This window comes from Microtus ochrogaster, unplaced genomic scaffold (genome assembly GCF_000317375.1).
Source record: "Microtus ochrogaster isolate Prairie Vole_2 unplaced genomic scaffold, MicOch1.0 UNK84, whole genome shotgun sequence".
Classification (NCBI taxonomy): domain Eukaryota; kingdom Metazoa; phylum Chordata; class Mammalia; order Rodentia; family Cricetidae; genus Microtus; species Microtus ochrogaster.
The window spans coordinates 633,148-659,284 of record NW_004949182.1 but is presented as its reverse complement, the minus strand read 5'-3'; the positions used below and the strand labels follow the sequence as shown (position 1 = coordinate 659,284).

Sequence of the window (26,137 nt, the reverse complement as noted above, 5' to 3'; positions counted from 1 at the left end):
TGTGTTCAGGGATGCATTTCCCTTTCAACCAAAATGTGCCACACATGCCAAGCTTATCGAGACAGACTTAGGGATGATGGATTCAGCCATGACAAAGTGACACTAGCATTTTGAAGGAAAATGAATTGGCACTGATTTTAACATCAACTTGGGAGAATTTATGGTTTCAGACCTGGCATTGAGTGTGAAGGATGAAAGCCTAATATTATTTCAGTGTTCAAACTAATCCCCATGCCTTCCTAGCTACAGCAAGGTAGGGAAGAAAATGCAGAATAGCATGACAGAGAAACGGCCGCCTCTGCGAGTCAGAAAACAACCCAGAATCCAATTACACATCCAACTCTCATTTCCTACCCTAGTCATCCAAGCAAACGCCTTTCCCTGAGAATTTGGGAGTATAGTGATGACTGGCCAGTGTCTCAATTACCTCGCTGCTGTCTTGTGTCTTTGGGGTTTACGAAGCATTCTTATTAGGATATTGATCTGCTAAGAAGCCAAGATAAAGACAGAAACCAGTCCTTCTGGAGATCATGCCTCACACGACAGGCTCGTGACACATTGCAGACTCAAGCCCAGGTCTTCACTCTGCTCTGAGTGGCCCGGGGAAGGACCATGAGCAGTCCCAGAGTGAACTGTGGACCATGGTCCTTACATCGTTAATGTGGAAGGCTGAGGTTCTGTACGTCTGGCCTTCAGAATGACAGAGTGTGCATTTTACTTTCCTCCTGTCCAGTCCTTGTTCTCATGTTTGTGGTATGGATGAAACGCCGGGATAAAGAGCGCCAGGCCAAGCAGCTTCTGATTGACCCAGAAGATGATGTAAGAGATAATATTTTGAAGTATGATGAAGAAGGTGGAGGAGAAGAAGACCAGGTGAGCAGTCTTTTAAGTCCTCAGGATGTTTGTATTAAGAAAATTATTTTCAATCATTTGGTGTATTCTAACCCTAAAGTCACACATTTCTCAGCTGTTTACAGAATACCAGTATATTATATGAATATCATTGATTTAGGAAGCATGCAGCTTGAAACCAATTCCACTTAAATTTGTATTGATCTTTTATCCCACTGGATATTTAAAATATAAGCAAAAGTAATTTCTATGTTGGACTGTAGATGTACAAGGTTGGTATAAAAAGCATTGTTTGCTTATTTTGTAAATACTTACCAGGCAAATTCAATATTCCAAGCATTCCTTAATTCCTGGTGACATAAAAGGGGGCAGAACCAGCAAATGTTCGCCTCTGAGCCACATTTATATATCTACAGTGTCTGTCTTGGTGCCTGGCTTATACTAGTTGCTTCATAGATGAGAAAATGCTCTTCTGGTTATTAAACAATGTTCACTTCTGTATGCCATGCACATACAGGGCTGCACACAGAGCCGCACACAGGGCTGTACACAGCTGCACACAGGGCTGTACACAGCTGCACACAGCTGCACACAGAGCTACCACACCAACAGTGCAAATGAGCAAGTAGGACATGAAAAACATGGGCCCTGCTTTTCTTAGAACCAACCCTCTGGACACTGTAAGAGCAATTTAGGAGTTCCATACTACATGCTAGGCATTAGGCCACATACATTAATTCTCTCTCTCTCAAATCTGTAACTTGCAATTCTCCTGAGAACATCTCTACTTTGGATGGCTGAAAAATTAACTCCAGTTGGATTCTAGGTAGTTGTGTAAGAGGTGGGTCACAGGAGCAGGATTTGAATTTAGGTCTCTCTTGTGTCACAGCCTACACCATACTTATATTTCATCTTGAAATGGTCATGATCAGGAATACTACAAAGTACTTCCCAAGAACGACAACAGGTATTTCATCAATACATTTGATAGTATAGTTGCGCCGTTTCTTCTTTCTGAAACAAATGTCAGAAATAGTTGTCTGAAAAGAACCTGGCTCTCTTGGGATTCATATCATCGATAAATTATTTTCTGCCTTGAGCATGTTTGGGGTGTGTGTTCATCTGTGTAAGCACAGCTTTGCTCTCAGGACCAGAGTTGGATCTGTCACTTCCTAGCTCATTTTAAGAATCGGCGCATGCCTTTTCTTTGGTGTTCACACCACATTCATATCCGGTCTCCATCTTTGACTTTCCTCTTCCACATTTGCAAAGCCGTGTCAGTTCCGCTGCGCCAGTAACTGCAGGTTCTCTTTGCGATTTGCCAAGTCTGAACTCTCCTTTCAGAGAGAGGTATGTTTAAAATGTCTGGAAAACTTGACTCAAGTGTGCAATGCTGTTTTGAATACTGACTAATTAAAGAGGCTCTGTAAATAGACCCCAGGGTTTCTCACTTATATAAATCTATTTAGCTTTTAAAACTTCACATGTGACTTAGTTCTTAATTAACCTACCTTTATACTTACTGATGACATCCTCTCATAAATCTACTTTCATTATTAGATTTCTCATGTCAAGGCTTATCATTCTTCTCCCCCCACCCCGTGTGTGTGTGTGTGTGTGTGTGTGTGTGTGTGTGTGTGTGATGCATCCAAGTGTGCAAAAGTGCATACCCTTATGCATGCAAGAAAGAGACCAGAGGAGGATGTGGAAGTGAGTGTCTAACTCTACAGTTCTCTTCCATTCTGCTTTAAGACAGGGTCTCACCTTGAGGCAGAAGCCCAGTTTCAGATAGGCTGCCAAGTCGGTGAGCTTCCAGGACTAACTTGTCTCTGACCCCTGATGCTGAAGGTATATGCTGGCTTTTTTTATGATAGGTGCTGGAGATTCGAACACAGCTTCTTATACATGCATGGCAAGTGCTGTTATCAACTGAGCCATCACTACAGCCCATTTATCACTTTGGAAGTGTAAAGCTAAAACCACCTCAGCAAAGCTTCAGTAGAAAAACAGTAGCCGTAACTGAAAGTAGTTTCATCAAATGGGAGGTTTCAAGGCGGTATTCTCGCATCGGGCCCGCGTTGCTACCTTTGTCTTGCAGGAGCTTCCTAACAGACATCTTGTCCTTGAATATTTCTACGCACACTTTGGCAAGTTTTAAATCCAAACTGCTCCCTTACTCACAGTTCAAAAGTACAGCGCACCTTGTTTAATGAACACCCGTGTATCCTAAAGTACAGGCCCATGGAAGGAGGTGGAGCAAAGTCCCTCAGCTTACAGATCCTCTCATGGCCGCTACTCTGGTCTTCAAAGGTCAGGTGATTTGTCCTTTCAATGGCTGTTTCTTTTTAGCATCCTCTTGCTTGGGAAGTGGGAAGATAAAAAGCAGCTATGGGTGGTCTTTCATAAGACAGGTGTGCCTGTTCCGGCCGATGGGGAGCTAGGCTTCCCTTTGTTCTCAGCAAAGGCTTTTCTGAAGCAGTGACCTGTTCCCTTCTCTGACTTATTCTTGACATGAGAAGGTGAATACTAGCCTCGAAAGTGTGAGTAGCCTGTCAAAAAAGGAGGCTCCCTACAGATTTAAGAGTGCACCTACCCCCATATTGATGCTTCCAGCATTTTAGAAACCCCCTTTCAGACTCTACCAAGGCAGATGATGGTCACAAAAAAGCAGATTTTCTTTAAATTTCAGTCATGATATATTAGCAATATTTATTTTTACTTTAATATAAACAAATAACATACATTAGATACTTTCTGTGTGTGTTATCTGCTGCTCGTTGGTAGACCTGTAAGCTCCACCCATGTAGTGTAGAAGGGGTTCATTTTGCCATTGATGAATTCTGTTTAGTTGTAAGAAGCATCTGCATGTATTTGTCCTTCTGTTGTACTTGAAAATTTAAATGTTTCCAGTTTTATTTATTTACTTAGGCACAGGGTCTCACTAAGTAGCACTGGCTGGCCTGGAATTCTCTATGTAGGTCAGGCTAGTGTCACCAGTTCTGAGTGCCGTGATTAAAGGTATGCCCTTTCAAACGTGTCCTCAGGTGAGTATTATGAGTAAACCTTCAGTAACTGTTCCTATGCATGTGCTAGGTATTTGCTGGCTGTGAGCATCGCCCATTTCTATTCTGGAAGTGACTTTACAGTTTATAGCTCCCATCTCCGCAGTACGGATGCTGGTTGCCCAGCATACTCAATCTCCTTAGCACTCTGACTTCTCTGATCTTAAACTTTAGTCCTCCTTGTGCAGTGGGTCTCATTATGGTTTAGTTGGGATATTCTTGCTGGCTTATTGACCAGTTGTATCTTCTTTCATGAAGCGTTAATTCAACTTGCCTTTTTTTTCTTTCTATAGCATTGCCTTTTCCTTATTGATCTGATATAACCATACGTGACAGACATAGCTTTTTTTCAGATAAGTTCCTTGCAGATTTCATCTCATTCTGTAATCTGCTCGTTAGATTCTCCTACTGATGTCTTATGATGGGCAGAATTTTAGTTTTAATGGAAGCCAATCTGTCATTGCTCCTGTTGTGCTAAAGTATGGCGTTCTATTTAGGATCTTTATATTTGTCACTATAACGAACCCTACACCCACAAACACAACGTCGTATGACTTTATAGATGGTCTCTCATTTTACCTGTCATAATTGTGAAGGGTACTTATGATTTTGTCAGTCACGCTTACAATCTATCTGTGCTAGATTGTCTATTGGGTATAAGATGTGGAGAAGGGCCTTCTTCTGTTTTTATCCTCTATTAACATGAATGAAAATCATGGTTCATAGCAGATGCATACGTATATGTAGTTCCGCGGTTTGGTGCCCCACTATTTTGCACTATTTATTCTGTTTGTTTTTGTTGCTTTACCATGTTGCTTAAATTACTGTTGCTTTCTAATGTCTTGCTATCTGGTAAAATAAATTCCACAACTATTGTCTTCCAAAACATTTTTTACATGTATTCATCAGAGGTAAAGGAGTCTTGCACATGCCATAGCCTACATGTTATGTGGAGGTGTTCGGACAACATGCAGGAGCCACTTCTCCCCACCATTTAGGGCTCTAGGATCAAATTCAGGTCATGAGGTTTACCCACTGAGCCATCCTGCTAAACCTCATTCAAAATATTTTTGATGCATTCTTTACTCTTTGACTTTGTCTCTAAGGAAACCAGAAATACTTAATGACCTTCCTATCACAGTGTGTTTAATGCAAATCCTTTTCCAACCAGATGCTCATATTTCAAATATGAAAGCTGTGTTCAGTTCATAAGAATTCTGGCTTTGTTGAAATAAAGCATTTTCTCTGTTCTATAACTCTCCCACTGTCCTTGTTGGGAATTCTGTTCTTTAGAGTGTAGAATGGGCCATGGAGTGGGGATCAGGACTTTTAGTTACTGGAAGATATCTTGACCAAGACACGCCTTGGAAATAGAGCCGGGGCCTATATACATCTGAGACAAGAGTTAGTTGCTTGTTAATTTTTTTTTATAACTCAGTAATTGGCATTTTAAGGAGCATGTATACTGCTAGAAGTGTAAATGTATCTGTGCCTCCAGAAGTGAATACAACTTGTCACAAGGGCTACTTTTGTTATTGTTTATAAACACATGGTGGTGGGGGACCAGTCTCATGAGGGGCAGCAGCGAGTCCCCTTGGTGGGTGGGAGATCATGGCCAGTGAGAGACAAACGAGTTTGGATATAGAGTTTATTTAGTGGGTTATGGGGGGGGATGGAAAAGGGAAGAGGGTGGGGGGAGAGGGACAGTAGTTACCTCTTCAGAAGAGAGACCAGAAAAGATAGAGGCTGGAGAGGAGGGGGTGGTGAGAGCTGCTTGTCTTAAAGTAAGGGGGGTTTGGGAGTGGGTGGAGCTTGTACAGGGTACAGGTACCCAGGTGACAGGGAAGGTCAACAAAATAACAGCTTTAACTGTGTTATCTTAGCAACATGACAATATTTTTTTTACCTGTCCACCTCTAGAGGTCTTGAGAGGTCCTTTCAGGTAAGGGTGGCAGCCAAGAGACACAGGCTGAGTTCTAGAGGGTAGGTTTGTCTTAAATTCAGCCTGTGGCTGGATTGCCCAGAATTTAGCTCTTCTTTCCAAAACAATACAGCCTTCCTCCTGGCAGCTGGCTGATTAGGAAGAAATCAAAGCAAAGTAGCCGTTCCCAAGGGCATGTCTTATCTACTGAGATTACCATCTCTATCTGTTGAGGTTCTCTGCCAGGGCTGCTGATTTCTTTCACAAATAAGAGAGGCCTAAAAGAAGAAATAGGGGACAGGAAACTCTGTGCCTTTTTTCCTTATCTGAGAAATAGGAAGGGGATTGTAGGTACTCTGTCCCACTGTGGACGGTCATGTCATGGTCAAGGCCAGAGTGGGACACATTTGAAACTGCATTTGCAAGAGGCCTTCCCTGTGTTTTGGCAGGCCTGTTATCTCTTTCTGCCTGGGATTATTGACTGGTGGACAGACCCTTTTAGTACAGTGTCTGGTCTCTTTTCCTAGGGTGAGACTCCTTTATCTGGCTCACTGCTATCACCAGCTGGGCTTTGCTGGTTATCAAGACTTGTTTAATTACCCTCATTAGTAAATGTCCTTCGTTGCCCTTTTGGTCAGCAAAGCTGCTTGCAGATCCTGGTATCACTTTCTGTGATCTCTGTGTGTAGTTCTTCTGTGTCAGCATCTCTAATAAAATCGGGAAGAATGTACAATACAGGGCGTTTCTCACGCCCCCTGGGTCCTTCCCCTTTTAACCCCGGGGTAGTAACACACTACTCTTTAAGGCTTAAACTCTTTTTATGGTAATTCTTCCATTAAAACCAATATTTACTGAGTGTGGTTTATGTTGGCAGCATCTTTGATGTCCTCTTCAAAGCTCCCTCACACAAGTCACTGTTATCAGGTAGCAGCTTTATTCTTTACCTAAGGAAAAGCTGCCACATGGGTATCAATACAGTGTTTAAGCTGCTGTCATGATGGGTGTTAGAAATGAACCTGGGTGGTTTGTGACTATGTTCTCATTAGTTTCTCAGAACATAAGGCAGAGTAGACATTCAGTCTTGGAAAGTAGCAAAGTGGGATTAAATGTCCATTTGAGTACAGGGAGAGGAAAGGTTTTCATCCCTTGTACCATCCTCCACACAGCTTCTGTTCATCCGGGCTACTGACGCATTGCCCTACATCCTGTGGCGGAATTCTTCTGAGGGCTGCCCTATCCTTGCTTTGGGCTTCAGAAGCCTTCGGAGTCCTCTTCTCTCAGTTTTCATCGGGAAGGGTTGTCATCTCACTTAGGACCACAATTGCTGCAGGCATTCTCAGTCTGTGAGAAAAGACGATGCTGTTGATGATGAAGAACACTAATGACTGCTGGTCACCAGAACCTACCAGACCCCAAGGGGTCACCCCAATGAGCATGGCAGAGTTAGCTAGCTCAGGTCACAGCAGGATGTGGCTCTGGTCAGAAGTACCAGATGTACCCCCTTCCTCCCTACTATTAATCTCATTGCTCAAGAATGACACCACTACCACAATTTAAAGCCAAATTTGAAGCAAGCTTTGTTTAAATAGTGGCCAGGAAGATGGACTCTGACCAGAAATACCTCTGGGTTTTTAGAAAATGGCCATGAGTCACGTTTTGCAATGACTTAGAAAGGCAAACTCACATTTCACCATATTTGCCGTCTTGTCCAATCAGAGGCAAGCATATATACATCCTGGTGAATTTCCTGCTTGTATACCTCCTGCCCACATGTGATCAAGTGCATCCTGTATAGTTGGACCAAACCTACTTGTTTAGGGGAATAAAAACATGTAACTTGTTATCTCCCATAACCCAAATAGCCTCAGCATTTTAGAAAATATCTGTTTTAGGGTAAGGTATTACAGGTTAGAGGCATTTTGCTTCATGAATCTCTTAGGCACAGTAATTAAGATTTTTTATTTATTTTTTTGGTTTTTGAGACAAGGTTTCTCTGTAGCTTTGGGGTCTGTTTTGGAACTAGCTCTTGTAGCCCAGGCCGTCCTCGAACTCACAGAGATCTGCATGCCTCTGCCTCCTGAGTGCTGGGATTAAATGCGCCACCACTGCCTGGCAGTAATTAAGATTTAAAATATAACTTTGGCTCTCACACTGTCCCCTCCTAATTCTATGCCCTACAGAGTTTTGTTTGTTTGTTTGTTTTTTCTTAAATAACCTAATGAATTAGTCAGTCTATCAGAGACCATATCTTTGGAAAAAAAAATTCATCCCTCCCCAAGAACCCTTTGAGTGTCCATAGCTCCCCAGTTAATCCCTTCCAATTCCTTCCAGTTCCATACTCACATTGACTGGGTGGATCTTGACCAAAGCTGCTGTGCGTCCATGCTGTGAGACATGTCCAGAAGATACTGTTTGCTCCTGTTCTTCCCTACCTTACCTCCTCTACAATGGTTGCTAGGGGTGTGTTGTGTGTGTGTGTGTGTGTGTGTGTGTGTGTGTGTGTGTGTGTGTGTGGTGTTGTGATATAGACATCCTGTTTGTGGCTAAGCACAGTGAGATTTTTCTCAGAAAGCATCTAATTCCAACCAACTCTGATGGCTTGAGGAGCACCGCTGAAAGGTGATTTCTCTACCAAGTGAGACATCAATTTATGCCATGCACTCATGGCTATGTTTTACTGAGCTTGAAGAATTCAAAACCATGGAGGAGGAAATCACATGAAATTCTTGTTTCTTGATCTTTTGTGAAAATTAGGCAATTAAGAAATGCCCACACTCTAACAGGACCAACCCCTGAAAGCCAGACGTTTTTCTCTAAGCAAGATGAGCATGCTCTAGTAAGTTTTCCGTTTTCTCATTAGTACTGTAGTAGCTTTATTGGTGTATATCATTAGCCTGTACTATGTGGATGGTTATTTCTGCAGACCCTGATTATATTACATTATATATTAATTACTGGGCTTTGAATTAAAAAAAAAACAGATTTCTATGAGAAGGCTGTATTATGTTCCAAATGCATAGGATAGCTTTCTCTACTGCCGATATTAGAAGAAAGCAAGCCCACCAATATATTCCCACAGCTTTAATACTGAAAATGTTTGCTTCTGTCATAGACACGATGACTTTACTGACTAGTGAAGCCTTGATAACATGTGTTCTTGTTTCCTTAACATTAACAGAGCATGGCTGTGAGCGTGTAAGAATTAGGGAAGAGTGTCTCACTCCTCATGGACCCCGTATGCTCATAGGACTGTCATTTTTCATGAGCCAGCCAGCATTAGTCTAACAACACATTTGCCGTCAATGATGGCATCCATATTGAAGGATAATTTGTATGAATTAAAGTTTAGGCTTACAAGTGGTGACTCTTCACTTATTTTCACAAATCCCTGGGAGGATTCTTTCTCCACATACCTGGGAAGAGTAGTAAATGAGTTTAGAGAAAGCTGTGGGCTTTCACCAAAGCACATTATGCACTTACATGTGGAAAACCTTTGATGTATCATCTATGGTTCATTTTGACACCACCCATGACAGTTTGCACGATCTGGCCTATCAGACATGGTGTGGGGATAGGCATCCCTGGACATAGAGGAGACGAAGCAGATACTGCTGCTCATGCAAATGAGATGAGCATCATACACGAAGTGCACCATGAGGCTGGAGGCCAGCTTTCCTTTTGAGAGAAAGCATTGGTCCTCTCCGTCAGACCCAGTCTTGTTAAGAATCGCATGTAATTCCAGGATACATGCAGGGAGTCATGACGAACTTTCTTTAGTAACTCATGTCTCAAGATCCAGAAGTAATTATTCAATCCACTGAGTTAGTACTGAGTAGATTACCCCCGTCCACAACAGCAGAAATTCATTCAGCAGACTTCATGGCCATGATCTTGGATCTGACTTTTAGGAAGGAGCATGTTAATTGTTAATCCTGTTATGATTCTTAACTAGACGACATCTAGAATTACTATGGAAACATATTTAAAGATTTCTGCCATATCCATTTAGTTGTTTCTAGATTGCGTTGAGGAGGGAAGGTCCACCATCTCATGGGAGAGGGGTCTCAAACTGAATGAAAAGAAGAAAGTGCACTGAGTGCCAGCTTTCTTTGCTATCTGCTCCCTGACTGTGGATGCAGTGTGGCCAACTGTTGCATGCACCTGCCCATGATGGTTCACCTGAGGACCAGCTTTCTTTGTTCTCTGCTCCCTGACTGTGGATGCAGTGTGGCCAACTGTTGCATTCACCTGCCCATGAGGGCACATTTAGCTTTGAGCTGAAATAAACTTTTCTTTATGTTGCTTTCATTAGCTGTTTTGTCCCAATAACAAGAGAACCGGTGACTCCAAGAGCTTCATTTCTCCTCTCCTCACCCCACCATGTTGCACTTTGAACTACAGGATAACTGACAGCAGTGCTTTTGCAGCTGGCCTTCTGCTTCTTGGTGTGCCATGTGACCAACCTGTCTAACTTTACCCCTCAGGAAGCATCTCAAGGCCCCTTGTCTTGGAAATCCAGGCTGATTTGTGTGTCTGTGCGCTGTGCCCTGCCAGCCTTCAGGTCTTCCTCTACGCAAAGCTTCTGCACCCAGTCCTAACAGTGAACCTGGCTCTGTAAGAGCAGAGACTTCTCATAGTTATTGTTTATTCCCATCATCTTGATATTTGGCCCCTGGCGGCACTCACAGAATGTAGTTTTCCTCCTTACTCAGTGGCCAGCCTAGTGTGAAATTGTACCAGGAAGACATGTTGAACACCCTAGTAATTTTTCTTTTATCACATGAGATCCTGATACCTGCTTGTATAAATTGCTGTTGCTACTTGCCTGTTCCGTGTCAGTCCCTGTGCACTGCTTTCCTGCCTATGAAGTAGGCAGTGGAGCTGTGTCCAGTTTTAGACCCGGGCCTGTGACACTTGCTCTTAATCACTGTTCTGGAGATCCAGTCCACTAATGTTCGTGGAGCGTGCCTGTGTATGATCAGCAAGACTCTTGGCTTAGCTGTGACATACTTGGTAGCCACTGTTAGTTTTTAGAGAAAGCCAAGGAAAGATCCAATCAAATGTTTAAGTATGACTTGCAAAATTGAGTACACACACAAAGTTAAAAACCAGCAACTCAATCTCATCAAACAAATTATTAAAAACATGAGGCCTGAATAAACAATTTGGATAAGAACTAAAATCTGGAATCCAGGCATGTTGCCTAGACAGAGGAATGGGGCACAGATACAAAAAAAAAAAAAAAAACCCTTGGAACCCATCTAGGCCCTCTATCTGCTGTGCCAGGATTCTCTGTGGGCAACCAGGCCTGACCATCTAGCTGAACTAGTGTGTTATTTAGCCATGGTGTATTTGGTCCCTTGAAGTCATTATCTTACAAAATCTTTCTGTATCCTAAGCAAACTACCAGATGGCAGGATCTGGACATGACTGTGAGGACCACTGTCTGCATCTTTATGGTTGGCTAAGCTCCCTCCTAACAAGGCTCCAAGTCATCCATCCGTGGATACCCACCTGCAAGTGCTAGCACATGTTAGCTATTTTAAAAGCAGAACTGAATTCATAGGAGGAGAGTTTCATCAGAACATTGTTAGTCCCTTTTGCCCTGCTGTTCACAACATGCCCATGGCCAGGCAGGTACACATTCCTGGGCTAGGGACAGGACTGGACAGTGCGCATCCATATACTTCTGTTCATTTAATATCTTATATATGTGTGTGTGTGTGTGTGTGTGTGTGTGTGTGTGTGTGTGTGTGTGTGTACTTCGCATGCTTCTTCCCTTTTTGTTCCTGCCATTTCATGTGAATGAACACAGGTTTTTGTGTAATCAGTTTAATATATCTTTTCTGGCTAATCATAAGTATACTATTTTAGACTTGGGGAAAGGAAATGTATCAGTATTTTAGTAATAGAAAATAATAATTTGAATGTCAGATAAATGTCAGTATTTGTCTGGAAAGAAAGGAGGAGAGGAAGGGGAGAGCAGAAGAAGAGGACAAAGGACTAATACCATATGTTGCTAAAATTTCTAGATCAGAGTGTGGCCAGCATGCAGCTCCACCCACTGCTGGTCCTGATTCATAAAGACTTTTTGGAGTACAGCCAAGAGCTAAGTCCCTCTGTTTCTATCATATACCCACTACAACAGCAGCAGAGCAGAGGTGTTAGAGGAGAGTGTGTGCCCAGCCATCCTGAAATGCTTACTGTCTGGCCTTTTATGGATATTTCAGTGACTAATAAAACTTACTGTAGACTTGTGGTTAACCTCTCAATCTCTCTCTCCCCTCTCTCCCTCTGTTCCTCCCTTCTTCCCCCCTTCCTCCCTCCCTCTCTCCCCCTACAAAGTTTGAATTCTTAGTATTAAGTTCCTTCTAGGAATTAAATGCTTTTCATCTACTCTAGTAACATATTTAAGCTGTAACAGAGCCAGCATCTAAACAAAAGCACTGATACTAGGGTTGATATATTGAAATGACTTTATGTGTAAATTCATCTTGAAACATAGTCTTTCTTAAGATATTCCAAGATCGTACATGGAAAGGAGGGAATGATTTCAAGTCTGTCTCCCCACATGGCCATCCAATACTGCTCTTTCTTTAACTGTTTTTATGTTTCTCCAAGGCTGAGAATAGGTTACTTTGACCTTTATCTTAGTGATGACATTTTTTATTTTTTTTGTAAGAAGTTGTAGGTTGGGGTGAAGAGATAGAGGAGAAGACAGTTTTAATGACAACACTTACACCTCAAGAGAGATAAGACTTAGAGGGTAAGAAGTGATTTATTTCTGTAAGTCTGTGACCAAATTTCAAAGAATGGGAAATTACATGCATTTGTAGAAAATTCATTTTTCAAATTTAAGAAATATCTTTATAAAGAGCATTAAACTAGATGATAGATGAGAGCCAAGTAGCAGGCCTATCATGCTAACGCTTGAGAGGTGGAGGGTAAGGGTTATGAGTTCAAAGCCAGTGTCAAATACAAATTAAATTAGTTTAAAAACAGTGAGCGTCTACCTGAAACCCAGTCTCATGCACATACACATGCATGCATGCATACATACACACACACACACGATCTATGAAGTCAATATCCACACTTGTGATTCAAGAGAAAGTGTGTTCTGAGTTCAATTGACATAAGTTGTACATTTGCTTCACTCCTCTCTCCCCCCAAATATGCCAGATTTCACTATTAGAGACAGTTTGAGACAAAATTTCACCAAAGCCATTTCTGCCACAAAACCATGATTGGTTCTTTAAAGAAAGAAGCATCATCTCATTAAAAATTCTGGAAACACACAATACCTCAGAAGCTGCCAGGATAGTGTGTGCGACAAGCTAAGGAAGAGGGAGCAGTGAATGGTTTCCCTTAAAGTGGGGCCTTAGTTGCTCCCCGTGAGAAATGCCGGACCGGCTCCAGTGAGACGGGAGTGAACAGGAGAGACTGCCTTTTCAGTTTGCTGAGTTGTTTATCTCTCTCTAGTAGGTTTGCAGCTCAACTCAGAAAAAGGCTTTCGCAAAGCTTTGGTGTGGGGAGACCTAAGAAGCAATGGGCTCTCCTCAGCAGATGGTATCCATCCTAACTGCTTTGCTAGGAAAGATCAGCTCTTATATCCTCTACATAAGGACTGCACAGGGGTCAGATACTGCATGGTGATCCGTTAACACCTTCGGACTGTTTCAATTCTTTTAACACTGGGTACTGCGAGGGGTAGAAGGATCAAGGTTTATTTACTCTCCCTTTCCTTTCCACATTGGTCTGAAGATTTCTTCAACCATGCTATGGTCAACTTCTCTTCAGTTTTTTACCTTGACGTTTGCTTTATTTTTCATAGTCTCTTGATGCTGAAACAAACTGTTTACTTTGTCTGTCATTTGAAGGTACCTTGTCTGTCTGCCCTACCCTCCTAAAGCCAGTTTGTCTGGCCATCCTGAACCTACTTTGTCTGTCCTACCATCTTGAAACTACTTTGCTCTAATTAAAAAACAAAACAAACAAACAAGCAAAAACATATTTTCTTTGGTAAGAGGCCTGGCATAGGATAGGGTAAAATTCTTCACTGAGCAAGTGGCCTGATCTTGGAAAATTTCCAACTTCTCTATATGCATACACTTGTGGGAACTCAGAGTTTTATCTGTGTGTTAGGGATGGGATATGTACATGAACACGTTTGTATGTAAGTATATATTTAAGTGTGTGTGGAGGTCAGATATTAGCATCCCGTGTCTTCCTAGATCTCTTTTCATGAGTTTTGAGATGAGGATGCTCAGTAAATCAAGAATTCACTAATTCCACTAGACTCATTGGCCACTAAGTTTCAGGCATCCTCCTGTCTCCACCTCTCAGCACTGGGATTCCAGGCAGCATTGCTCTGCCCAACATTTTATGCAGTTCTGGGGAGGGATACTCTGTCCGTCTGCTTGCTTGGCAAAACTATACTTACCGAGTGTTCCCCTGCCTCGGAGCTTTATTCTTGCCGTCGGTCAGAGAGGACTGTGACCTTCGTCCAACATGAGCCTGCTGAGCTTCAGTTATCAATGGGATCCGAGCAAAAGCACCACTCAAAAGTTTCTGTTCGCTTATATGAGATGCCATATGGGAACAACCTAGTATTTCTCACAGATCACGGGATGAAGGGTGACTTCCTTCTTTCATCTTCTTAGAGCTAAAAACAGCATTTGGCAGTCAGTAGGTGCTCCTGCGTCTCTGTGGAATATGCCAGATGTTTCCATCACCTCCTCAAGGAGGCTAAATTCTATACATTCTTTTGGAATTTCCTTCCCTAAAATATTTGTCTGAAAGCCTGAAATTTTATATATTCTGTTGTTGTGTTGTGTTTTGTTTTATTTTATTAGCACAACCAAATGCCTCAAGGTATATTTCTGCTGGTATCATTTGAATCAACTGTAAATCGTTACAAGTCAGTGGAATTTTAACAACAAAAGCCAGAACCGTAGCCTCAGCTGTTAACCTCCCACTAGCTCTCCCAAAATTAAATCCCCCTTAAAGCGTTCTAAATCTTAAGAAAGAAAGAAGGTTTAGTTCTTTAATGCAAGTATTAATATTTCACAAATAGTACAAAAGCCCCAGCTCCACGCCTACTTTTAATGATTCTTGTCAATTAACATGCATCCCAAAGATGAGTTGAAATACAGTTTTGTTTGACTTCCATTTGAAAATCAAATTTCTTTGAGAAGTTCACATTGTAAGACTTGACAGTCATAAGGCAAGTGTCAGAGCCATTCAGCCTCCAGAGTTCTGGGATCTAGATAAAATCGCTTGCTCTTTACAGTCCGCATAGCTTAAACCACGGACCCCAAAGACCTGCAGAGAATTCGGGGTCTCTCTAAATCTCACTTTAATTCTTATCCTACATGTTGTAATTTTTGTGTTTAAAGAAAGCATGATGGGATTGTAAAGATATATAATTTAGGGAATTCATATAGAATGAGCTTTTATTAAAATGTCTAAAATTGAACCCTCAGGGCAGGACTTTTGCCATACGACACAGAACAACATCAAGAGCAAAGCCTGTCCCTTGACCTCCCCCCGCAGACCCTGCCACGTGCTTCCTGCCACCAGATGCTGATAGTTTGCTTTCTCCGTAGAGCAGAGGAAGCCAACACAAAGACACTCTTAAGTCTCCCTTTAGCCCAGCCTCTAGCTTGCTGTCAATCAATGGCTTTCTGATTCTCTTTGATCCCATTATAGCTGAGCAACTTACCAGGTTCCTATCATCATGGGGAGATAAATCACCCTGGCACTGTTCTCAGGGATGGGCCTGGGGTCCTGTCTCTCCTTCACTGATGTGAATTACTGCCAAGGATGGTAATGTGATCCAAGGCGCATCTCTTGAATCAGCTGTTCTTTTGATAGCTGGCATGAACACCATCGCTGCAATTATATTCATCACTCGCTTCCAGCCAACACTTGGTTTAGACCTGGACAAAACGGTGTGTGTGTGTGTGTGTGCTATATGGGAGCATATGTGTGTGCGAGTGCACATGCTGAGATAAGCGGATGACCTTGCAAGTCCTCCTCTTATCCCTTTGAGACAGTTTTGTTTTTCACTGAACGTGAAGCTCAACAGGAAATCAACCAGTCCCAGCAATCCTCCTGTCTCTGCCTGCGCCTACACCAGCCCTTAGGTGACAGCTTCGTACAGTCATTTGTTTGGGTGCTGGTTATCTGAACTCGGGTCCTCATGCTTGCACAGTAAATGTTGTCACCCACTGAGCCATCTCCTCAACTCGGCTCTCCGATTTTTGCAGAAGCAGGCCAGAGCTTCAAAAACCTCTGCAGACTAAAAACGTGCTGTATGTGTATGTGGCTGTGCTTTGGTGGGTGATGATGGCCAGGATACAGTGCTTCTAAGGGAGTAGCTGCTGTCACCTGCAATGTGTCACCCTGGAAGGATGGGAACTTTCCCCTCCTGTATAGAGCTTTCAGTGTTCTTGTCAGAAGTGTGTCTAAATGTTGGCAGGACATCAAATGTTTTTTAAATGGTGCTAGCCAGTTGAAATGTGCTTGTATTCACGACCTGAAGATACAGTGGACATTGTCGGGATGTCAGGATAGCAGGCTCTGTCCAGTGGGAGAATATCAGGCTTATTAATCCGTCAGGCTTACTTAGTTTGGTATAGAAAAGAAACCCTTCAGGCTTCATCAGTGTTCTCTTGCCCGTGAAGAGACATCACGAGCACGGCAACTTTAGAAAAGAAAACATTTCATTGGGAACTTGCTTACAGTTTTAGAGGTTTAGTCCATGGTGGCGAGCATGGCATGGTTCATGGTGGCTATGCAGGCAGACATGGTGTAGGAGGAGCCCAGACTTCTAAATTCAGACCTACAGGCACCAGAAAGAGTGAGACACTGGGCCTGGCTTGAGCATTGAAACCCCATAGCCCACCTCCAGTGAGTGACATGCACCCTCCAATGAGGTCACACCTTTCAATGCCACTCCCTACTGGCTAACTCCCCAAATCTGTGAGCCTGTGGGGGCCATTTTTTTTTTTGGTTTTTCGAGAAAGGGTTTCTCTGTGGCTTTGGTGCCTGTCTGGAACTAGCTCTTGTAGACCAGGCTGGCCTCGAACTCACAGAGATCCGCCTGCCTCTGCCTCCCGAGTGCTGGGATTAAAGGAGTGTGCCACCACCACCCGGCTATGTGGGGGCCATTCTTAATCAAACTGTCACATTCTCTCTGCATTCTCACTGCTGTCAGAGTGAAGTTTAACAAGGTACATCCAAGAGTATCAAGGAGTGTTTCATCTGATAAAGACAGCCTTTAAACATAAGATTACCCTGTTTTCTGTAATTAAGACTTCCTAATAGAGTGATTTCACGCTGAGGATAGAAGCATTTGTTAGCTAGCAGTCCCTTCCCACTTGGCTTCCCGTTCCAGGACAAGTTCATTAGGGGAGTCCCTCTCCTCGCCGGTCTCTCCTGTGATCACTTCTTCCTGTGAAAGTATTTAAAATTTTTCGAAATAAATCCCTCTTTATACCGCTTTAAAGATTTTTCTCAAGTTATGTCACTTTAGGCCTCTAAGACACTCTACAGCTTCCAAAGCCTCTAAGGTTGAAACTGGAGCACATGACTGTTCAAGCTACTCTCCTCGGTTGTTTACAAATGACCTAACTCTTCTTCCCGTGCCCCTGTCCAAGATGCTGGTTCTCCTTCCTCAGCGATGTCTCTCTGGCCCACATGTAGATCCAGGTTCAAACCTAAAGCCAGTTGTCCAACGGGGGCTTCTCGGCACTAGTGGTATTCAGAGTTTGTGCCCTTCCTGGCTTGCCCTTTGTGCTCCTTTCTGACTTGCCCTTCTCTGTAGACCACATGGCACATCCTGGTCCAGGTGGCTTTTCCATCCACCTACATTAGGGCCATTACACACCAGGCTGCATCAAACTAGGTAAATAATTACTCAGAGGGAGTAAAGTTGTAACAAGTGCTTCTCCACCAACCTAGTGATATAATAAAACCCGACACATTAAAGACAGGCGCCATGGTTTTAATTCCCATGCTGACCTATTAACCATGTGGCTTTGAACAAGTTACTCAGCCTGCTTAGAGTCTCTCTATGATCTAGAAAAGAAGCAATGAAGCATTCTTCACAGGCTGGTTAAGAATTAGAGAGGCGAGCTGGACGATGGTGGCGCACATCTTTAATCCCAGTACTCGGGATGCAGAGGCAGGCAGATATCTGTGAGTTCGAGGCCAGCCTAGTCTACAAGAGCTAGTTCCAGGACAGACTCCAAAGCTACAGAGAAACCCTGTCTCGAAAAACTAAACTGGCCGAGTGGTAGGCACACTGTGGATATGAGGTTTTCTCGACTTTCTTTAGTGTCCCTGAATACTTGAGTTGTCCCCCTGCTTTCCTTTCTTTGTCCAGACCATTTATGTGTCTCATCTCTCTTTAAAACCATTCTTGTAGCTTGGGCTTGACTCACTGCTGTAGGCTGTGAAAGGAGCTAGGCTGTGGCGTCTAACACATCCACAGTCCAAGCCTGTTTTGTGTGCTAATATCTCCAGGACCATGGGTGGGTGACTTGGGTTCATTACCACTCCACATCTTCCTATCTTAAAGGGAGATGATAAAATGTGTTAAAAAGATTAAATGAGCAGACATATGTACAGCACCTGGCACACTGCCAGACATAGTCACTGTTTGAGTTCTGAATAAATCAGACCCACGGTGGAGAAACCTCGAAAGCATTTAAGCTGAGTTTAGACAGAGCAATGCAGGCTGAACCGAGAGGAATGCTAGGAGTTGGTATTTTCTGAGAATGTCAAAACTGAATGGTTACACACTTTGGGGATGCTCAGGACTTGCCATTTTGTAGCACCAGCATGTAGACCAGTGGTTCTCACTCTTCCTAATGCTGTGACCCATTAACACAGCTCCTCCTGTTGTGGTGACCCCTAACCATAAAAGTACTACTTTGTTACTACTCCGTAACTGTAATTTTGCCACTGTTATGACTTGTAATGTAAATATCTGATATGCAGGATACCTGGTATATGACTCCCAAAGGGTCATGAACCACTGAAGTAGAGGTGTGAAAAATACAGCGTTTGCCCAAACTGGAATTGGATTTGGTTTCAATGTATAGTTGTTTTCCTTGTGCACTCCTGTCCATGTGGCTGGTGCGCTTACTGTAAGTAGTTGGGAGAGCCCAGGCTATGCCCAAAGAACCCTTTTCACACCATCATTCTGCCTCTCTGCAAAAGCACAGGCTGTTTTTCCAGAACATTCCACAGGACTACATGGAGAGAAATCCAGGCTCATCCTGACCCAGCAGGCCTAGATCAAACTGTTTATCTAAAGGGAAGATAGGAAAATACTTGGGTTCTGTGGGCTACAGAGAGTCACCAGGGCTTATTTTTCTGGTTTGATATTTTAAGTAACTCTTTGAAAATTTGAAGGCCATTTTTAACTAAAACTAGAGCGCAATTCAGACTGGTCCACAGACCATAATTTATGACTCTAGAAGAAATTCAAGACTCTAGAAGGAAGGGGATGGAAGGTTGGGTTTCAACCTTGATGCACCAGTGCCTTCCTCAAAGAGCAGAGACATGCAGCCCAGTACTTGCGTGTGATGTTGGAGACATGGACGCTTCTCTGCCACAGGGCAGGCTGCAGTTGGATTCTTAGTCATGTTGTAGTGAGACCTCGTCACTGCTGTTTCCCATTGGGAGCTGATGAGGAGCGCTCGAAAACAGATGGAGCACAGACTGCAGAAATGGAAAACACAGAAGAAAGAGCTGTGTGAAAGAAATATTTAATCATAACATGAAAAACTCCTAGTGGCAACTTTTCCATTATGTTAAATTGCACTCATTTCCATGCGTTCCGAGGATGTGTTTAAAAACAAGGTTATAATCTTCCTTCTTGGTGTTCATCTCTCATGCTTTCTGGTTCCCTCCCTTGCAGGACTACGACCTGAGCCAGCTCCAGCAGCCAGACACAGTAGAGCCTGACGCCATCAAGCCCGTGGGGATCAGACGGCTAGACGAGAGGCCCATCCATGCCGAGCCACAGTATCCAGTTCGCTCTGCAGCCCCACACCCTGGGGACATTGGGGACTTCATTAATGAGGTGCAGAGACTCACTTTCTTTGCAAAATTTTATTTCATTAACACGTTAACATATATTAGCTATACAGAACTCAGGTTCTTTATGGTAATTTATGCACATGTATAATGTATATTACTTGTTTATCCCATTACATCTCTTGACCCCCTCACACTCCCACTGACTCCCCTCCTCTTCCCAACTAGTCCTCCTTCTCCTTTCATGTCTTTCTTTTGACCCCAAGTGTTTAATTAGGGTTAGGTGCATGAATGTGAATTAGGGGTTATATGTAGGAGCATTAGCAACTGCCCAGTAACTATACTATTGAAGAAAATTGCTCACTTTCTTGTAGGACATTTTATTATTGTATTCTTAAGATTAGGTCTCTGTGGGATGGACATTTGGGACACAGCTATTGAATATTAATTCATTAAAATATCATTTTGATTTTATGTTTATATGAAAAGAAATATCACTTCAGTGACAGAGAACAAGCTTTTTAGATGTACGTGCAGATGTACATGTATGTGCAGGTGTACATGGGAACCTGCATTCATGTGTTTTTGGAGACGAGAGGACAGCCTGGGGAACATTCCGTAGGCGCTATCAAACTTGATTTTCGGAGACAGAATCTCTCAGGAGCCTGGAACTCACCATGTAGACTAGACTGGCTGACCGTCAAGCTTCAAGGACATCCACCTGTTTCCACCTCCCCAGTGCTGGACTAATAAACACTCGGCACACAGACGGACTTTTTTTCACGTGGATGCTGAGGATCAAACAGGTCCTAAAGCTTGCAGAGGAGGCGCATTATAGACTGAGCTGTTTTCCCAGCACCCTCAATGGTTTCAGTCATCCCAAAAGGGAGGCATCGGCCAACATCCTGTACTGTAAAATGACATGTCATACGTTAGGCGCAGCCTACAGACAACAAACAGACCAGTACTGCCCTGTGTTCTAACTTCCTGTATTAGCCTTAATAAACAAACAGGATTTCTCTTTGCCTTTTTCTATACTCATGAGAATTCACTACCTCCTCATCAACTCATCAAATGACAGTTGGAAGAGTGGCTAAATTAAATACCATGTGACTTGAACAGTGGCCTTGTAGAGGAGACTTAAAAGCCTCTGTGTGAGGGAGCTAATTCTTTGCTGGATGCAGCGGATACAATTTCACTGTGAGAATTCTCCTTCATTCTTTTATTCATTGCTCCCAAGAGTTCTGCTATGGCTGATACTAAAGTTTTGACAGAGAATGACTTGTGCTTCTTCTGTTTAGATACTAGCCATGCTTTTACTCAAATTTTCTCCCAGGTTTTTTATTGTTCATATAAGATGGTGATAGTTAACAATACTGGCTGAATATATAGCAGAAGCTGTGGTCTCTGCTCAGATGCTGACCACTCCAAAGTCAACATTGGTCTCTATACATCACAGCATGCAAGGTGGCCATTGCATGCGTCTGTGATCATGAAGCTGACTTGACGAGTCACTAGCAAGCTTTCTGTTGGCTGCGAACCAGCTCCCAAATCATGAAATGGAGACAATATTAGTTAAGAATGTTCGGCCTTATCATGTGCTTGTTCAACTAGCTCTTATAACTTAAACTAACCTGTTTCTTTTCATCTATAATATTTTGCCTTGAGCATTTTTACCTTTCTTTCATTCTATATGTCCTACTTCTTGTCTGGCTGGCTGCCTGACTGACTTGCTGGCCCCCGTGTCTCCCTAGTTCTTTCTCTTTCTCTCTCTTTTGGGCCTAGATTCCTTCTCCTCCTTATTCTCTCTGCCCATCAGCCCTACCTATCCCTCCTCTGCCTAGCCCCTGACCATCCAGCTTTTTATTTCATCCAGTTTGGTATCTTAGGCAGGCAAACAACACATTTTTACATAATTAAACAAATGTAGACTAAACAGATGTAGCACATCTTCACCTAGTTAAGGTAATATTCCACAACATGAGCCTCTTGTTTCATGGGCTTTATTGACATCTCTGTACAATATATAAACGTTAGCAGTCTACTATAAGTTTCATATATAGTAAGTTTAGAAATAGGGGCTGTCAATTTTGATGAGTGGGTAAAGCCACATCCCACCATCTGATGATCTGCATTTGATCCCGGGAACCACGTGGTTCACAAGTGTTCTCTCGCATCCACATAGACACAGTGGCATGCACGTGAGTGCCCACGTGCACGTGCGCGCGCGCGCGCACACACACACACACACACACACACACACACACAAACTAAATAATGTGTAAGAATAATTATTTATTTAACAAAATTTTAAAACAGAGTTGGAGTATTTCTCAGCATCTGTGACTTTCCATTGCTGTCTGTTCCTAATGAAAAGAGGCTGCTTTCCAAACATTGGCTTCTGTTGAGAAAGTAACAGGTTAATTTGTGGCAGATGTCCATTAAGACCATATAGAAGGGAAGAGAGGAAAGCTACTATCTCTTTTTTTCTGTAATCTGTGTTCCGACTTGCCCTGTTCTTACGCAGATTTGATTAGAGACAGTTGCAGGAGCTTATGGATAACATTAGAGATTTTTATTTATGTAAGAGTGCCCAATGGATTTGTGTCTGTATTTGTTGTATATTGTTATGAAAAAACATTGAATTATCCTCATGGTTATTGAGTTTTAAGATATAATGAATTTTAGAATTACAGGTCTGAGAACTATATTTTCTTGCAATTAAGAGTTTTGATGAGTGGAATTCAAACCTTAGAAGCTTCTGCAGGGCCCTGTGGTGCAGTTCACTGTGGGAGTCATTTCCAGCCCTAATATTCTTCTCTTAGAAATAAAAATCAAGCCCTAAGTGCAGTTATAAGGCTAATCATGGCCTGATTCCTGCAATTTCCTTCATTCCCCGAGTTCTTCTTAAACTGCAATCCTAAGGTACTTGCAGTCCCCAAAGGCCCTTTTGAACAGTAAAAACTCACGCTTTCTCGATCTGCAAGTTTTCTGTAGCCATAAGGATCCAGTGCAAACATCTCGTCTCTGAAACTGTCCTTGAGATGTCTGGACACCAAGTGATGCTTCTCCTGACACAATCCTCCCCAGCCGCCTGGACTGTGACTGTAAATATTCTCTCTGCCATTGGAGAGTGTGAATGTCGATATCCTCTCTTCCATTTGAGGGTGCAACTGTCAATATTTTCGTCTCTCACCTGAGTATACGGGTTCTCTAGAGCAAGGGCTATTTCTTGTTCTGTGTGGCTGCTCCGCGGCATCCCGTACTTTAGATGTATTAGGTGTGTTTTCATTTACAGTCTGGGTAATGTGTTGCTGGGGACATGACTCCATCCATCCTTAGTCGAGGAGCCTCTGTTCAATAGTGAAGTTATGCGCACGATGCACAGACGGCCCCTCATGCCAGGGTTATACTTGTTCCAATCTCATCCCCAGTCCCTGGCCAGCCTGCATACTGCAGAGCATTGAACGGTGGCTTTATCTGTGCCTTGCATCCCTGGCTTGTAATTGGATTCTGTTCTTCCAGACTCAAACTCGCTTTTGCTTGCCATGCCAGAGAGGATCAGGACACAGAGCAGAGACAGGTGCTGTCCAGTGTCACCCAGCCCTACCTAAAACCATGTGTGGTTCCATTCATCCTTTCTCTGAGGTCTTCTGTGGCCAAGGAAATGGTTCCTTATTCCTGGGTGCGGCTGGATGGGGTCGAGTGAATGAATAAAAAGATCAATGACACTTCTAGTCATTTTCAAAATAGCAGCAAATCCATGAAGCTGAGCATTATCTCAAAATACAGGAATTAGAAAGGAGACCACAAACAAGCCTTGACGTGTCCGAGGGCCAGGGAAGTGAGTGTAGCTGTAGCTTGCGCAAAGCCCTAGGTTCAATCCCCAGCGTCTCGTGAACTGTCTGTGGAGGCATACACCTACAGTCCCAGCGCTCAGCAGAGGCGGGGAGCGTCAGTTCAAGGTCATTCTTGGGTACTTAATGGTTTCCACGTCAGCCTTAGTTAGCTAAAGGACACCTTGTCTTAAAAAAAAAAACAAAACAATGACAACGAAACAGTCCTACAATTAGAGGCAGGAGGGAGTCCAAGCAGATTAAGGCATCTCAAAAACAACAAAAGAGAGTAGCAGGATATGATAGTTGATTCTGTGGGCAAAAGAAAAGGGATTAATACTCTCTAGAAGTTACACAATCCTCAGAAGCACCAGGCAGATTCTTCCATCCCAGGGAACCATTAAGACTTGCTCAATATCTTTCATTAACTTGGCAAACAAAAATAAATACATGTATTTTGAAACATTTGAAGGCACCTGGAAAGAACTCCAGTACACTTTGTGAAAACATTGCAAATACATACAAATTTATTTATCTCCAGGTCTTATTTGATTTAGCAGAGGACCAAATGTTCCAAAGGAAGAATAATATAGCAGTGATTATAATTGGAGCGCTTTTATAGATATAAGGAATAGGGAAGCTCCCGAGAACATTCTCCAGCTTGTTTATTTAAATAATGAATGAGCGTCGCCGTGAATCTCACAAGTGAACTCATTTCTAGTCAAGCAGGTGGAGTAGAGCAAGACACCTGTTTTTGGATTTTAGTTAAAATTTCATTCTGTTTGCGTTTTTAAGCATGACCTTCAGAAGGTGAGAATAGTGAAATAAATTCATTTAATCTCAGCTGCTTAGTAGATATTAGCATATCTCCAATAACTGCATTAATCTCACATGCTCTTATCTGAGAGGAATTAAAATCATGTGTGCCCTTCTGTGAGAGGACTGACTTCTGCCTTAACATTGCTTACAACATCCGGAAGGGCTTTGTAGGAGAATTGGTTGGAACTACTAAAGCTTAGACTGCTTCTTTCTCTTGTTAATTGCATTTACTTTGTCAGCTTTAAAGCGCTTCATCCTTTCACTCCAAGAGAACTGCGGAGCTTGTCTGAGTTCAAATCCAGCTCACCTCTCAGAACTGGGACTTTGTGCAAGTTTAAGGCCCTTGACGTTCATCTCTGGGTTTCCAAGTGTCATTTTTGTAAGCCGGAAATAAAATTGAACCTTCTTTTGAGGTTGTAGTGGAATCTTAGTAAGGTGGCATGTGTGGAAGTGGTGTGGTGTCGCACACCTTTAAACTCAGCACTCAGGAGGCAGACACAGGCAGATGTGATGGCACACACCTTTAAACTCAGCACTCAGGAGGCAGACACAGGCAGATGTGATGGCACACACCTTTAATCTCAGCACTCAGGAGGCAGACACAGGCAGATGTGATGGCACACACCTTTAAACTCAGCACTCAGGAGGCAGACACAGGCAGATCTCTGAGTTCGAGGCCAGCCTGGTCTACAGCACAAGTTCCAGGACAACCAGAGCTACACAGAGAAACCCTGTCTCAAAAAACGAAACAACAAATAGACAGCACGTGTGAACTGCTGGCATAGTGTGTCTGTGTTGTTAGAAATGCACTAACTTCAGACAACTTTCATCAATAAAAGATTCTCAATGGTCTTTTGATTGAAATGAAAAATTAAATTCTCTGTTTATAAAAATAATAGCATCTTAAACTCCTTATAACCAAATAGGATACTAATGTTAGCTTTGATATATAATATAAAACGGTATACTAGTATGTCAACCTATATTAGTCTGGAGCATTAAGGAAACAATCTCTTGTAGAAGGGAATCCGGAACTCAGACATTGTCCTGACCAGCAGGATGTGATTGCAAAATAGCCTTGGCAGGAAGGGGCCTCACACTCTGAGGTGATTCAAACAAGGTGAGACAAGAGGTGACTGGAGCAACCACAGGTGTGACTCCCATAGCTGGAGGGGGGCGGGGAAGATCAACAGCAAAAGCAGCATTTGCAGTGGGCTAATGCCTCAGTGAGTGGGTAGATGGAGCGGTAGATGGTTGGATGGATGAGTGGATAGATGATTGGTATATTAATCATAAAAATATGTTGAGAAACATTACAATCACGTTGCAGCTAGAAAGAAATGAATATGCAAATAGTAGCTGTGCGCAAGGGTTTGGAGAACTGGTGCTTAATTCAGTTGTGGGTGCTCAGGTTGAGGCTAGGGCAAACCGGGGTCATACAGGGTTTCTCTATAGAGCTTTGTACCCAGCCGTCAGTCAGGCTTGGCAAAGCACCATCTTCTTCTTCTTTTTTTTTTTAAATTTATTTATTTATTAAAGATTTCTGTCTCTTCCCCTCCACCGCCTCCCATTTCCCTCCCCCTCCCCCAGTTAAG

General features: G+C 42.9%; 1 protein-coding gene across 2 annotated transcripts in view; it reads left to right on the top strand.

Moving 5' to 3' along the window:
* The window catches only part of Cdh2 (cadherin 2), a 233,185-nt gene that overhangs the window by 200,075 nt on the left and 6,973 nt on the right, over positions 1 to 26,137 (top strand). For both annotated transcript variants that reach the window (XM_026777786.1, XM_026777785.1), the window contains exons 15-16: positions 734 to 873; positions 19,769 to 19,933. In XM_026777786.1, the coding sequence (XP_026633587.1) occupies positions 734 to 873; positions 19,769 to 19,933 (305 nt within the window). The remainder of the gene's footprint in view (positions 1 to 733; positions 874 to 19,768; positions 19,934 to 26,137) is intronic.